General features: G+C 44.0%; 5 protein-coding genes across 5 annotated transcripts; 3 read left to right on the top strand and 2 right to left on the bottom strand.

Moving 5' to 3' along the window:
• Positions 1-94: 94 nt before the first annotated feature.
• Positions 95-2,920, bottom strand: LOZ57_002284 (uncharacterized protein; the record flags this gene model as incomplete). Its single annotated transcript, XM_049251359.1, has 2 exons — positions 95-1,505; positions 2,571-2,920. The coding sequence occupies 2 exons, from the start codon at positions 2,918-2,920 to the stop codon at positions 95-97; spliced, it is 1,761 nt and encodes a 586-aa protein (XP_049109659.1).
• A 1,064-nt stretch (positions 2,921-3,984) lies between these two features.
• Positions 3,985-4,764, top strand: LOZ57_002283 (uncharacterized protein; the record flags this gene model as incomplete). The annotated part of the gene is made up of 3 exons (XM_049251358.1): positions 3,985-4,322; positions 4,379-4,446; positions 4,493-4,764. 3 exons carry the CDS (start codon positions 3,985-3,987, stop codon positions 4,762-4,764), a joined length of 678 nt encoding a protein of 225 aa, XP_049109658.1.
• Positions 4,765-7,755: 2,991 nt separating this feature from the next.
• On the top strand, positions 7,756-8,808 carry LOZ57_002282 (uncharacterized protein; the record flags this gene model as incomplete). Its single annotated transcript, XM_049251357.1, has 1 exon — positions 7,756-8,808. The coding sequence occupies one exon, from the start codon at positions 7,756-7,758 to the stop codon at positions 8,806-8,808; it is 1,053 nt and encodes a 350-aa protein (XP_049109657.1).
• A 365-nt stretch (positions 8,809-9,173) lies between these two features.
• LOZ57_002281 (uncharacterized protein) lies at positions 9,174-9,488 on the top strand (the record flags this gene model as incomplete). Its single annotated transcript, XM_049251356.1, has 2 exons — positions 9,174-9,416; positions 9,477-9,488. The coding sequence occupies 2 exons, from the start codon at positions 9,174-9,176 to the stop codon at positions 9,486-9,488; spliced, it is 255 nt and encodes an 84-aa protein (XP_049109656.1).
• Positions 9,489-9,884: 396 nt separating this feature from the next.
• Positions 9,885-11,990, bottom strand: LOZ57_002280 (uncharacterized protein; the record flags this gene model as incomplete). The annotated part of the gene is made up of 1 exon (XM_049251355.1): positions 9,885-11,990. The coding sequence occupies one exon, from the start codon at positions 11,988-11,990 to the stop codon at positions 9,885-9,887; it is 2,106 nt and encodes a 701-aa protein (XP_049109655.1).
• Positions 11,991-12,807: the final 817 nt, after the last annotated feature.

Here is a 12,807-nt window from a genome sequence, read left to right as displayed (position 1 = left end):
GCCTATATATGCCTATATATATACCAAATGTACCTCGATGTTTTGTTGTAACTGGTGGCGAATCATCAGCTGGCGAAGTTTAGAGTATGAGCTTTTATTGAGCATTGTTCTTTTTTGGTGTCCTGCCACGGGCTGGCTTTCGTTGACTTTGTGCAAGGACGTTTAGGCCCCACTGTTCATCCCCCCGATTTTCAATCCAGTTCCCTAAAACCCCCCGAACGTCTGCTGATGCCTTTGCTCGTAACATCAGAAATTTAAAATTTGTGGCAGCCTGCTTCATGGCGAGATATGATGAAGAGAAAACACATTCTCGTAATAGCTTGTGCTGTATTTCTAATTTATCATCCCAGAAAACCTCGCTTCTAGGTCTGATATCATCTCTGTCGAGAGGCCATCCAGGTAACTGTTGGACGACTGTTTTGAGCAACTGCCATTCCTTAGCTCGAGATAAGACACTGGCTTTGCGTGCATCGAGGGAAGAGATGTAGTAGCCCTGCTTGACACCATTGATAATTGTTTCTGTAATATTGGTAGGAAACATTCTCATTCTTGTTTTCTCACAATTGCTATGCTCTAAAGCCCGGTTGCTGAACAAAGTATAGGCTGGCTGGGGCCCACGAGACGGGGTTGCAATCCACAGTGCAGATATATTCCCAGGCTTTCTCAGCTTTCCATTTGGGTCTCTTTGCTTGGAAAATTGCCAGAGAAAATTTGCTTGCTTCATCGTAATAGACCGAACGCCAAACGGGCGGACCTCATAGTAGCCATCTGTGCTCTCTGGATCTTTCCATTTTTCTCCATTAAGGACTCGAAGACGGCCTGTTTCTCCAGTACCAAAGCACCGATCGAATGCGGCTGGGTGAATCTCGTCTTCAGGAAGAAGTAGGTTCGCCAAGTACGCACTGGGGGATGGTGCAATTAGGAAATAGGCGGGAAATGATAAGACTGATAAAACTTGCTTAGCAGCAAGCTTGTCTGAGCAGGATTTGCTTAGTGTTGGCTGTGCATCAGGACGAGACGGCTTGCGACGGACCGTGCCCAAAGCCGAGAAACGAGCGCGGCCATCAAGCAGCTTGTTCGTTAGGTCAACCCCAACCTCGGTCATTGGCTCAGGAGAAGTAGTGGCCCAGGGTGTTGGATCCTCTTGAGCTGCCATACATAGTTCCATACTTCCATCCCCACAAGGTGCACAAGTGCAGTACATCCATATTTTAACATCACTTTTTAATTTGAATGGCGGCCACGTAGCCTCGTCGCCGCCACTGTAGAGCTCGGATTTATTAGCTGAATCACCGGTTGTTCGTAATTCAAGAAACCGTAAAGCTTCGTTGGAAGAGTTCTTGCTAGATATTCCAGAATCGTTACTTTGTAATAGGATTGATTCACACTCTTTAAGGAGCCAGTTATTGAATGCGCGCAAGGCGAGAATCTCAGCATGGCTATCGTGCAACACAAGGCCTTGACATTGTGCAATTTGACTTGACGACAAACATTTTGTGCCCGTTCTATACAAGGAATTTAGCCACAGTAGCTAATCTCTAAACTGTAGGGAACTCCGTACGCAAGAGCGACACAAGTCAGGGTTTCTTCACAGGTATTCTCCCCTTCTTATGTATCAGCAGATATTTTATTGGTGCATTGGTGTAGTTATTTTTTAACAAATATGACTTGGGTATAAATGATGATATTAAAGTCAATACCCACCCGTTACCAATACTATCCCACTTAGAGGTATCCATTCATGAGTGCCATTGGGGCGGACTGTTGGCTTGCAGTGCTGGGGAAGAGCATTAAAATGGGAGTGAACAAGTGATGCAACGCGGTACTCCAGGCTAAAACCATCTACATCCATAGAGCTAAAGAATTGAGTAGCTGCTGGACTAGAGTTGTCCAGCACTACCCGTAGATTGAAGCTTTTAACGGAGGGTTGGGAGCCGCAAAAATAAAGGGCCGAGAAGCCGTGAGTGGGCGCATAAAATCCAGCCAGCCTCACTTAGATTTGCTTGAGAGTTATATTATTATTATTCATTATAGTCTTATGCAGTCCGAGGCTATGAAGACTACTTTCAAGCTATCTTGCGGAACCTTTTTAGTCGTATGAAGATAAAAGTGTATGAAGATAATTTACATCATTTATAGTCAACAGTATTTCTGATTAAATCATTCTTCTCGGCACTAAACTAGTCGTCTGTCATCTTACATTAGTATATCAAGCATATTTTAAAGTGACTTGTTTGTTACAGTTTCTACATACTAGAATCACCTGATAGTTTCAGTAACATCCAGAAACGAATCTGATTAGTTATATAAAATCAAGATCTGCCAAGTCACTTTGCAAGATCTGGGGTTAGTTCAGTCCAAAGTAATCCAGGTACAACTTACGCACTGGTAACAATGGTGTTTGGCACGAGTAATTACCAGTTAGAGCACCTGCGGACGACCCACCTGGGGACATGGGGGCATGGGGATCTGGGGATCTGGGAACAGCAAGGTCACGGTTAATTTTTTTTGTATGTCATTTCTCTCAAAGTCCTATACACTGCTGAATTCTTTTCAGTATGTTCACCCACGCCTCCTTCATTGCATTCAAGTACTTCCACCAGAGCGGCTGGTAGTGTAATGCTACTTCTCGCCCGAGTAAACCCCTTCGGATTAGAGCTTCACATTTTTTCTTTTCCTGCGCGCGATGGATAGTCTTATATTCTGCAGTAAGGCCGACGACAACTTGTGTCTTACGCTTGAAATCATAGGCTGCTAAGGCCATTGTTGGATAAACGTTGTGCCAGCAAGCCAAGATCAAACCATCAAAAACATCATGTCGGTTTAGATCGGGGAATTCCATTTCTCCAAAGCGGCGATCAAATTCTGATCGGCTCAGTTCTCGCTCCGTATTCTCATACGGTTCATGCCCGTATACCATGAAGTATAACAGGGACCCAAGCGCGAATTGCTCAGTCCTAGCGGAGCAGAGGCCATAAGTATCTTTTAATGGTCCAGCAACAATTATTCTGGCGCGCGGGGGTATGACATCTTCATTGCTGTTGATTGCACTAATAGTGAGATGGTGAGTTTTATACTCCGTAGATGAATATCTTATGTGCTGCCTAGGCTAGGTAACGTAACTAGTTAGTTAATTCATCACCAAACAACCGAACCCACAAAGCGACCAAATTTTCTACTGTAGTCCTCTACTTTCAAAATTCAATAAAATGACCAACAAAGCTACTATTAAATTAGTGATTGAAGATCTGCACTCACAGGAGGTTTTTAATTATGCCAAAACCACCAAAGAGTATGAAATCAATGTAACTATGTTGGTGTGTCAGTGATTCATCAACAGACACATTAAGTAAATTCATTGACAGACATGATTGACTTTAAGTAGTAATTAAATAAAGCTTCTACTAGCTATATAAAAGCTCATTCAAAGCTCCTACTTCATGTATGAAGAATATGGAGTATGGAGTAGAGTACTAGTGATCAAGCACTCCATACAAAATCATTTTTAAAGCTTGGATGGAAACCAAAAGGGGGGCCCTTTTCAGCCTGGTTACACTAGTGTACAGTAATTATGTTGTATGCATTTGGAGATATTACAGCCGCTAAGCCCCTGAGGACCAAAACTTTTGGCGGCGACCTCCATATGTTATACTCCATACACAAAGTTGTTCATGGACTTCCCGTAGTCCTATTAACCCGGTAGCAGCAACAGTGGATCCGCAGTTTCTCGGACCTATGTAATTCCGCAATGGTATGGTAATATAATTTGGATAATTGTTATTCCTCCAAGGAGTTTTTCTTGTCACCTCCTTACAGTGAGTTGACTTACCTTGATGCAACTTACACGAAAGACCTCAAGGTCACCCTCCATTTTTTTTTGGGATCAATGTGTTGAAATCATTGCTTCCTTTGCCTCTTATCCCCTTACCAGCCATCGAGCCTGCATATCAGGATTATTGGTATTATCTTACTGTCCATGCTCCAATGACAACGCCTTGGAAGGAAGCTTTAGATAATGCCGCGCAAAGCGATTTATGGCTGGCAGGAGTAGGCTGCTTTGCTCATGTTTTTGGAATTGGGAAAACTGGTTATGTTGTCAAGAAATCGCTGGAGCCTTTTGTAGTAAAGGACCTCCAGCCTGGGGAGAAACGCATTTATGAGCGCCTTGGTCACCACCCATTTATTCTCCAGTACTATGGGGAGTATAAACACAACACAGAACAACCAAATGGAGTTCCTAGCAGATTTGTATTTGAATATGCTTCAGGGGGTGTCCTGGTAGATAAACTCACATTCACCAAATATCCTGATCAAAGAGCCAAGTAAGTGACTAGGATATATGTGCTTTGTTAATTAATATCTAATTCTTTCTGTTTAGATGGCCTATCCAAGCAGCCGAAGCTATACAATACATTCATTCCAAAAATATCATTCATTCAGATATTGGTTCATAATTTCCTTCTTAAAGAAGATGGAACGCTTCTTTTGGCAGATTTCAGTGGCTCAATGATAGATGATGAAATCCCAACCATGTGCTATGCCACCCATTATCGGCACCCTTTGCCATCCGGGAAAACATATGATGATTCTGATATAGCAACAATCAAGGATGATATATTTGCTTTGGGAACTCTGGTATATGAGGTTACTGTCGGACATCGGCTCTACTCTAACCAAGATAGTCAACACATCCAAGTTCTAGTAAATGAGCGGAAGTTCCCAAATATAGATGCCTTGCCGCCAAAAACCCAGAATGTCATTTGAAAATGCTGGAAAGAAAGTTATGAGACTGCTGATGAGGTTTTGCATGATCTACAAGAAGCCAATGCTCCGGATACAAACTGCAGTGCTGTAAATGCTCCCCTTCCGTATTCAATTGGGCTGTGCCGTGATCTTGGCATCGGCATATATTCTGGTAAAGTGGAACCAACGGGGATTTTTCTAAGCTTAAAATGACTACATACTTCCAACCCTATCTATTAATAGACTCCCAAGACCCAATATGATTTGCTTAGGCCTTTTGAGTGCTATAAGACCTCCATAATCATTTTGTTGGTGTGGTAGGGCTGGTGTAATCAAGTCCATAGACCTAAAATTACACCAACTTTAGCATACTCTTTAAAGACGTTGTGACACCTAATGCTTACTATTGATCATCTTCATCGTCATAGAGGCCTCTTGCATTGCATATTGGGCACTTATATCTCATGATGGTACATCCAAGATTCTCAGGCCACTGGACTGCATCTGCACAAAGTCCATCCGCGCCTTTGTCTTTGACACAATTAAGTTTATTGATAACAGCCTATGACATGCTGGACTGGACAGTTTCAATTCTATAGGTTCTATAAGCCAGATGGTTTTCGGTCATTGGAAGTTTGCATTTGCTATAGTGTTGGGCGGCTCAAGTGTACACACACATGGTGAGCTATGGATCTTTTCTGTAGTATTTAAACAAACAACAATATCTAGTACACTTAGGGCCGCCAGAGAGTGTGTAAAAGGAATTAGAGCAAAACCGGTTGATAAATGATAGTATTAAAGCCAATACCTACCCATCACCAATACTATCCCACTTAGAGATATCCATTTGTGAGTGTCATTGAGGTGGGCTGCTGGTTTGCAGTGCTGAGAAAGAGCATTAAAATGAGAGTGAACAAGTGATGCAATGCAGCTCCAGGTTAGAATCATCTGCATCTATAAAGCTAGAGGATCAAGTAGGTGTTGGAGTAGAGTTGTTGAAGATTATCAAGATTCCATTTTAGGCACCCGGGAGGGCTGGAGGCCGCAAAAATGAAGGGCCGAAAAACCTTGAGTAGCCTACGGCAGCACGAGACATCAGACTGAAGTGGAAAATGCGGGAATAAGTGGGGTCGCAATATGGCCTGGAAACTTTTAGGGTGGGTGTGGGGGAGGGGGGTCTGAAATTGAGAAAAATTATCTCAAGTTCGCATCAGTTGCATTCTACCTCCAGGTGTCAATTTCATTTTACTCATTGCCAAAGTGTCCCATAGTAACTAGCTGATTCCCAATATGTGTCCAATATAACTAGTCTTGAGTAGACTAGCAGTTTCTAGCTTTCTATAACTAGTTAGCATACAAGTTCGTTGACACACCCGGCCTAATCCCAGCAGAGTAGCAACGCATGTATGCATGTACTCCGTATGCATGCACATACATAGCAGCCATAAAGGACTAGAGGTCGAAGATAGCCTAATTATTAATGGTATGGAGTACTGATTCCGTATTCCAATGCCGAATCCCTGTCTCTTGAGGCCCAATCAAAACCTAATAGCGATATCGTGCGTATTTTAGTAAGGATTATTTATCAATCAAGTTACATAAAGGTGCATATATATGGAGCACCCCGGACAGCGACATTCACGCTGCAGTAGAGTCTTGGCTATCTCAGCCTTGCCTGCTGGCTATTAAGCGGAATGAAAATCATATAGAGCACTGGCCCCTCGCTCTTCCATCCCTCCTTTTTTCTTTTCCATTCATACATGTCGATCACAAGAGACACATTAACCACTCCTTACTTCTGGGAAATACTGTATTCTTGGTGCCTTCTGAGTTTTTATGGTATATGGTCCTTTGCACTGTACAAAAGCGAATGGCTAACTAGGATATCAAGATCACATCAGAATGTGCAAGTGAACCTATAATCGAATTATGTTCGCTTGTCGGCATGAACTTGAAACGCCCGGCAGTCTAATCCCAGACAAAGATTGCAAGGGCTGTGGAATAGAGAAGGGTAGAAACGACAGCATTGCCAGTACTACCAGATTTACACCTTGTGATGACTGTCAAGCAAAAGGCCTTTGGCTCCAGAGAGCTGATGGGAAATGGTATAAAACTGCAGAAGGCGGACCGAAAAAATTTCCACCTGGATTTCAGCTTTCCTGATAGTTAGTTTTGGGTTTGAGATGGGATTCATGTGATCCGATAAACTTACACAATTACCTGGTCACCTTGATGAAATTCGGACGTCAGATCTAGGGTTGGTGCTAGAATGACATGCTGTTGTGCTGGCCTGTAAAAATGATCTAGCTTCTGGTGCGGCAATGGAATTTGGGTTGATAGAATGCTGTCTCTGGGTCCTGACAATGACATTGTACACCGACGTTGCACTGGCATGCTGTAGCCAAAGCCTAGTTATGTATGTCCTAGGGGCTAATACCTGACTCCAACTCACTGTCACTGTCATTAGTGAAGTCTCATCATGCCTTTTCTGATCCCAATGCAGATTCAATCAGGAATAGTAAAAGAAACAATTCTAGCTTTAATAATTAAGAAGCTAAAACCAATTTTATCACTCAATTCAAATTAAGTTGCTTCAATTGCCTGCTTTACAACGGCTTTATTGGGTGGGCATTTTGTTGATTTTTGAAAGTGGAGGTCTAGAAGTGCGAAATGGCTCGTTTTTGTGGGTTCAGGCGTTTGGTGGTGGATTACGTTAACTAATAGGTTAGTTACCTAATCACCCTCGGATAGCAGCTATTTCCAAAATTTTTCCCAGCGATTCGGCTAAACTCAAGGAGCTGTCTGTCTTATGGAGTATACTCCTAATGTTTTTTCGGAATTCCAACGTTTATCACCTAGCCATCCGTTCCAATATGATTTCCTGCTAGCTATTGTGATACCAAAGTACCACCTCGACTTTATAGAACTTGTGATAAGCTGACGAATATTGTCCATACGTTTTGGTTAAACCTTTCAAAACTTTCAGTGCAATCGCGACCATTTGTGCCTATCATGGGCTTCAATTACTGTGACACTCTCAACCAGCATAATTGGGTTGGCGGCGGCGCCTATGCTTATGTATACCATGTTAGTCCAACCATTGTGGTGAAAACTCTTCGCCCAGACCGAGACGCTGAAGAGGAGACGGAAGAACATCCTTTTCTTAAGGATATCGCCTTCTATAAGTGTTTTAATGAGCGCGAGGACCAATGTGTGCATATTGTTGAATGTTTTATTATGCTTCCCGATCATCTCTTCCTATCATTCTGCGCCAACAGAGCCATTATCTATCACTTTCATGAACGTCAGGAACGGGAGGACAATAAGTTCTTTGGGCGCCTCATACGCGTAAAGAGCTATGAAGATCCAGGGCTTATCGCTCGATGGATACAACAACTTACGTCGGCACTTGAATATGTGGAAAAAATGGGTTTCTGTCACAATGATATCAATACAACTAATTGCCTTCTTGACGATAATTTCAACCTCAAACTGGCCGATTTTGGCCGTGCCACCACCATTGGAAAATATCTGGAATATACCGGTGCCCCTTGGGCCTTAAAATTAAATGGTGGACCCTTGGAAGACACTTATGGTCTCTGCTCTGCCAGAACCGAGCAATTTGCCGTTGGGTCAATTCTTTACTTTATGGTCTATGGCCACAAGCCCTATGAAGACATTAATTTAGACGGTCCAGAAGTGGAACAAAGATTTCAAGATTTGAACTTTCCGGAATTAAACCGCCATGAGATTTTTGATAGTCTCATCGCTTGTTGTTGGTATAATGTCTACCCAAACATGGCTTTGTTGGCATATGACCTGAAGTGCAAAACGAAGGATATTGCATCAAGTACCGAATATGCAATAATTGATCGTGTGAAGGAGAGAAACACATGCGAAGCACTGATCCGAAAGGGAATACTAGGTCCTGAGTTAGGCCTCCGCTTTCAGCCGGCCTGGAAAAAGTACCTATATGCTGCCAGAAGTGTGTTTCTCTGGCGATTTCTGATGGATCTACCGCGGAGAATTCGCTTTTGGTTCTGTCGCGGACAGACACTCTCCTGAGATTCGAATTTGGTTTTGGATTAATTTCTTTTTTGAAAGTGATGTAGGATATTGGGCCTGGACGCGTCTTGGAGAAAATAGAGATACCATGATAATATTTTGTGTTTATAGCGCCTATTTGCTAGAAATCATGGCAAAGAAACTCTTTGAACTGCCCTTTTTGCCTATAAACTTGTAGTTATAGTCAAATTGTTGGTTGAGAGATTCCAATCAGGGACATAAATTGCCAGTTAGGTCAGTATGGCCCGCCGTGGTTAACTATCTTCCACCGTAAATACAGAGTACGAAGTCTAGATGGGCCATGCATCGCAATCGATTCGCAGATCATCGAGACCGAATATTCATTTCAACTACGTTCACCTATAATGGCTGACAAACTCCGCACTCTTCAAAATCTTGAGGCCTTGCAGGCTCGTTATATCGGAACTGGCCACGCCGACACTACAAAATACGAGTGGACGTCGAACATTGTCCGCGATAGTTACGCGTCGTTCATCGGCCATCCTCCAATGCTTCAATACATGGCCATCGGGATGGGAGAGCCCAAAGAGAAAGTAAGAGCTATGATGATTGAAAAAATGGTTAGAGGGGCAGGGAACCCACCAGATGTACGTTTTGCTCGTTTCCCTTCACCGTGACGGATCCTGATTTGAGCCATGTTTTCCTAGGTACAAGAATGAGACTGAACCAACGGAATAAATGCGACATGAAAAAAAATTCGAACCCCTTTAGATGGCCGTCGATGTTAGCTCCTTTGCACGCGGTTCGGATATTTCCATTTTCGAGGAGGCTGCAACCCTGTTGGGGCATCACTCCGCGCCGAATATGTTTAACGCCTTTTAAGGATCGATTAATTCTTAGATAAAGAATAATTCCTGGTCAATAATTCGACTTGAATAGGGAAGGACGAATTTGAGACCTTGGGTGGCTGAGCTCAAAGCTGCCTGGCTGTGCTCCGTACTGTTTAATTGTCGAGCAAATCCAGTATGAACCTAGGCATTGTGACCATGCAAGACCTTGTACGTTACATCTCAAGTCAATGCTATTCATCTAGAAACGAACATAACTAGTGCTTATCAATTGACTCCGTCTACGACACCCTTTTCTTTCCGCAACTCTGTTTCAAGCCTGGCATTCTCTTGCTGTAGCTTTTCTACTATACTGAGCCAGTGGCTCCTCTCCTTCCTCAACCCGTCAGTTTCTGATTTAGCTCTTGACAGCTGTTTTTTCAACGTATCTATTTCCGCCTTTAGCTTTCTCTTCGCGTCTTTCCCCGATTCTTTACGGCGTTTGGACTCGATTTTTGCGATTATCTTTTGCTGCTGCGCGTCGTATTTTTGAAGGCGAGAGGTTAATTTTCCCTCTTTGCGCTCTAGTGTCATTAGTTGTTTTTCGTGGGAGGTCGCGTTTGTCTCGACTTTGCTCTCTGTACCCCTATCCGTGGAAGGGTGAGATATTTGTGTTAATAACTTGTTTCGCTCTTCATGGTTCGCCTCAAGCTCCTGTATTATCTGGGCTTTTCGACCATTGAGTTTGGAAAACTCCTTGTCACAGTTTGCCGAAACTAAATCTTCATTTTGGGAGCGGATGCTGCCCTCGGCACTGCCTGGGACCACAGGCTCGGATTCACCATCAATGACTGTTTCGTGCAAACAAGATTTGCTTTCCTGGGCTTCCGAAAAACCCACCTCCTTGCTAATATCTCGTGGGTGAGAGTTGACGCTGGCATAGGACATAGAAGCGCTATCATCATCATTAATTGTGCGGTGTCCAACATTTTCGGTCCCAAGATCTTTTTCTGTTGTCGAACTCTCGTCACTTGATTGATGAGCGTCTGCCGTTATATTGATGAAGTCGAAAAGTGTTCTTGGTGCCATTGAGACGAGTGTCGAGGAAAGACCTTGGAACATTGCAGTAGTAAACCCCGTTGACCGTGTTGACATTATGTCTGGTGTACTCCAACCGTCATCAGATCCTTGATGATCGGTTAATTCTGTAGATCTTGCCATGTTCAGCGACCGGTAGTCCGCAGGTGTGTCTGACTCAGGCCCGGTCTTATGGTGCCCTTCATATTGTCCGCTATCTATCGACGAGCGTGGAGACGAAGTGTCCTTCTGGTCCCGAGTTGCCCAGTCCATAAACTTCTTTGTGTCGGCAACGATACTTGGAACAGTGGCCTTCTCTACCATCCATCTTGGGATACTGCCTCCCGGGTCACTTCGGGTGACCATAGTCCATTCGACAGGCCTGGGGCTCTCTTTATCTCCCACGCCCTCTTGCTGGTTCCCCATCGTCATAGTACGTAGTTCCCTTATCATTTCAACAGACTCGTATTGGCCTCTCACATAACCTTCACGTTCAGGAGCATCAGGATGTTTGCATGGCTTCGAAATAATGACAAAAGCCCGAGAAGCGTCATGTTCCTCATTGCTGCATTCTTCATCCGTATCCTGCGACACATCTACTGCCCTGTCCGAAGAAATTAATAATGTAACAAAATCGCGCGACGACGAGGGGCCCGGGAAATGTGCAGAGAGATGGTGCACCTCGATTGCACCCAGCTCATCCTCGTGGCTCCCAATAGCCTCTGCAGAAGCAGGATCCTTTGGCACTACTCGTCTCTCTAAGCGCCTCTCACTTCCAACTCCCCGGATATTTGAAGCTTCCCCTGTTTCCTCCATTATCCTCATTGTTTCCGGTATTTCGAGCCGGAGCTTATCTCTGAATATACTATATGGGAGGGGCCCATGATGAACACTCCGACGAGCAAACCATGTGCCTTTGCCGTCTTTGCTCTTCAACTTAAAAATGGGTATTCGCATAGGATTGTCTTTCGCATTCTCAACCTTGTTGAATGGTTTCCCCCATTCTTTCTGCCATGCAGCTATATCAGAAGCGTCAACTGCGGGTGTAGACGAGGAGGCGCGTAGGGCTGGCGGATTCTTCGTGCATGATACGTTTTCTAGGCTCTCTGCGCTATTCTTCAAAGCCCCATTGGAGCTAGATATGAAGGCGGGATTAGCATCTGAAGAAAGTAAACGAGGTTCGGGCACAGATTCCACGATCAATCTGGCTTGGACGAGGAGATCCTTGATGTATAATGATAGCTCTGCATGATCAGTAGGTATTTCGTCAATTGACGTCGGCTTCAGGGATTCCAGTGCCGTATGGAGAGTCGCCATTCTGTTGGCAGAGATGTGATGTCGAGATCGACGAGTAGCTCCTCTTGTGACATAATCGTTGATTCAAACCTGGGCGAAGATATGCTGTGGTTATATATCAAGGAAAAAGAGAAGCTACTCGAAGGTACGTCATTCGCTTTGAATGCCATGTTTCTCCTTACTTGACGTTTCAGGGTAGCCTAATTGAAACTTGAATAAACCCATGTTATGAGGCACAAAGTTAAGTCCCAGATTCCGGTGACGTCATCCCGGAGCGGACCTCAACCTTGTCTATTCTGGGAAAAGAAGAACGGAGAAACTTAGCAGATCAGATATCATTTAGAGTGTAGCTAGTGGCATCATATTGTATTACGGATAGAGGCATATAACATACAAAAAAACTAGCCAACAATACTTAACAGGATAGAGATCCCCAAAGCACAGCTTCAAGATAAAAGAAACGAAACCAGCATCCGATTCCCGCCCCATCCAACAAAAGTCCGATCCCGCAGGAAATATTGATGGATGGAAGCGAGCTTCTCCAGGAATTTTAAAAAAAAACCAGCCTAGAGACAAGGTGGATGGCCCCCTTGTGAAGGACGAACCAGATACGCACGTAGCATTGGATAAACCGCCAAGAAGCACACAATGCAGCAGCCGTGTAGCCTACCGAAGAAAAAACATTAGAGACCACAGGTCCGATTTAACGTTGATTCTCGTTTTCCAGGTATCATCACGGATGACAACCTCGAAAAACAGGCAATCGGGTGCTGCCATATGGGTGTCCAAAGTCGGCATCTGTGCAAGTGGTAAGAGGTCCAAAAGGTGCAGGATACAA

This window comes from Ophidiomyces ophidiicola (assembly GCF_022830035.1).
Source record: "Ophidiomyces ophidiicola strain CBS 122913 chromosome Unknown scaffold_6, whole genome shotgun sequence".
NCBI classification, from domain to species: Eukaryota; Fungi; Ascomycota; class Eurotiomycetes; order Onygenales; family Onygenaceae; genus Ophidiomyces; species Ophidiomyces ophidiicola.
This window is presented reverse-complemented; position numbering and strand designations above follow the sequence as displayed.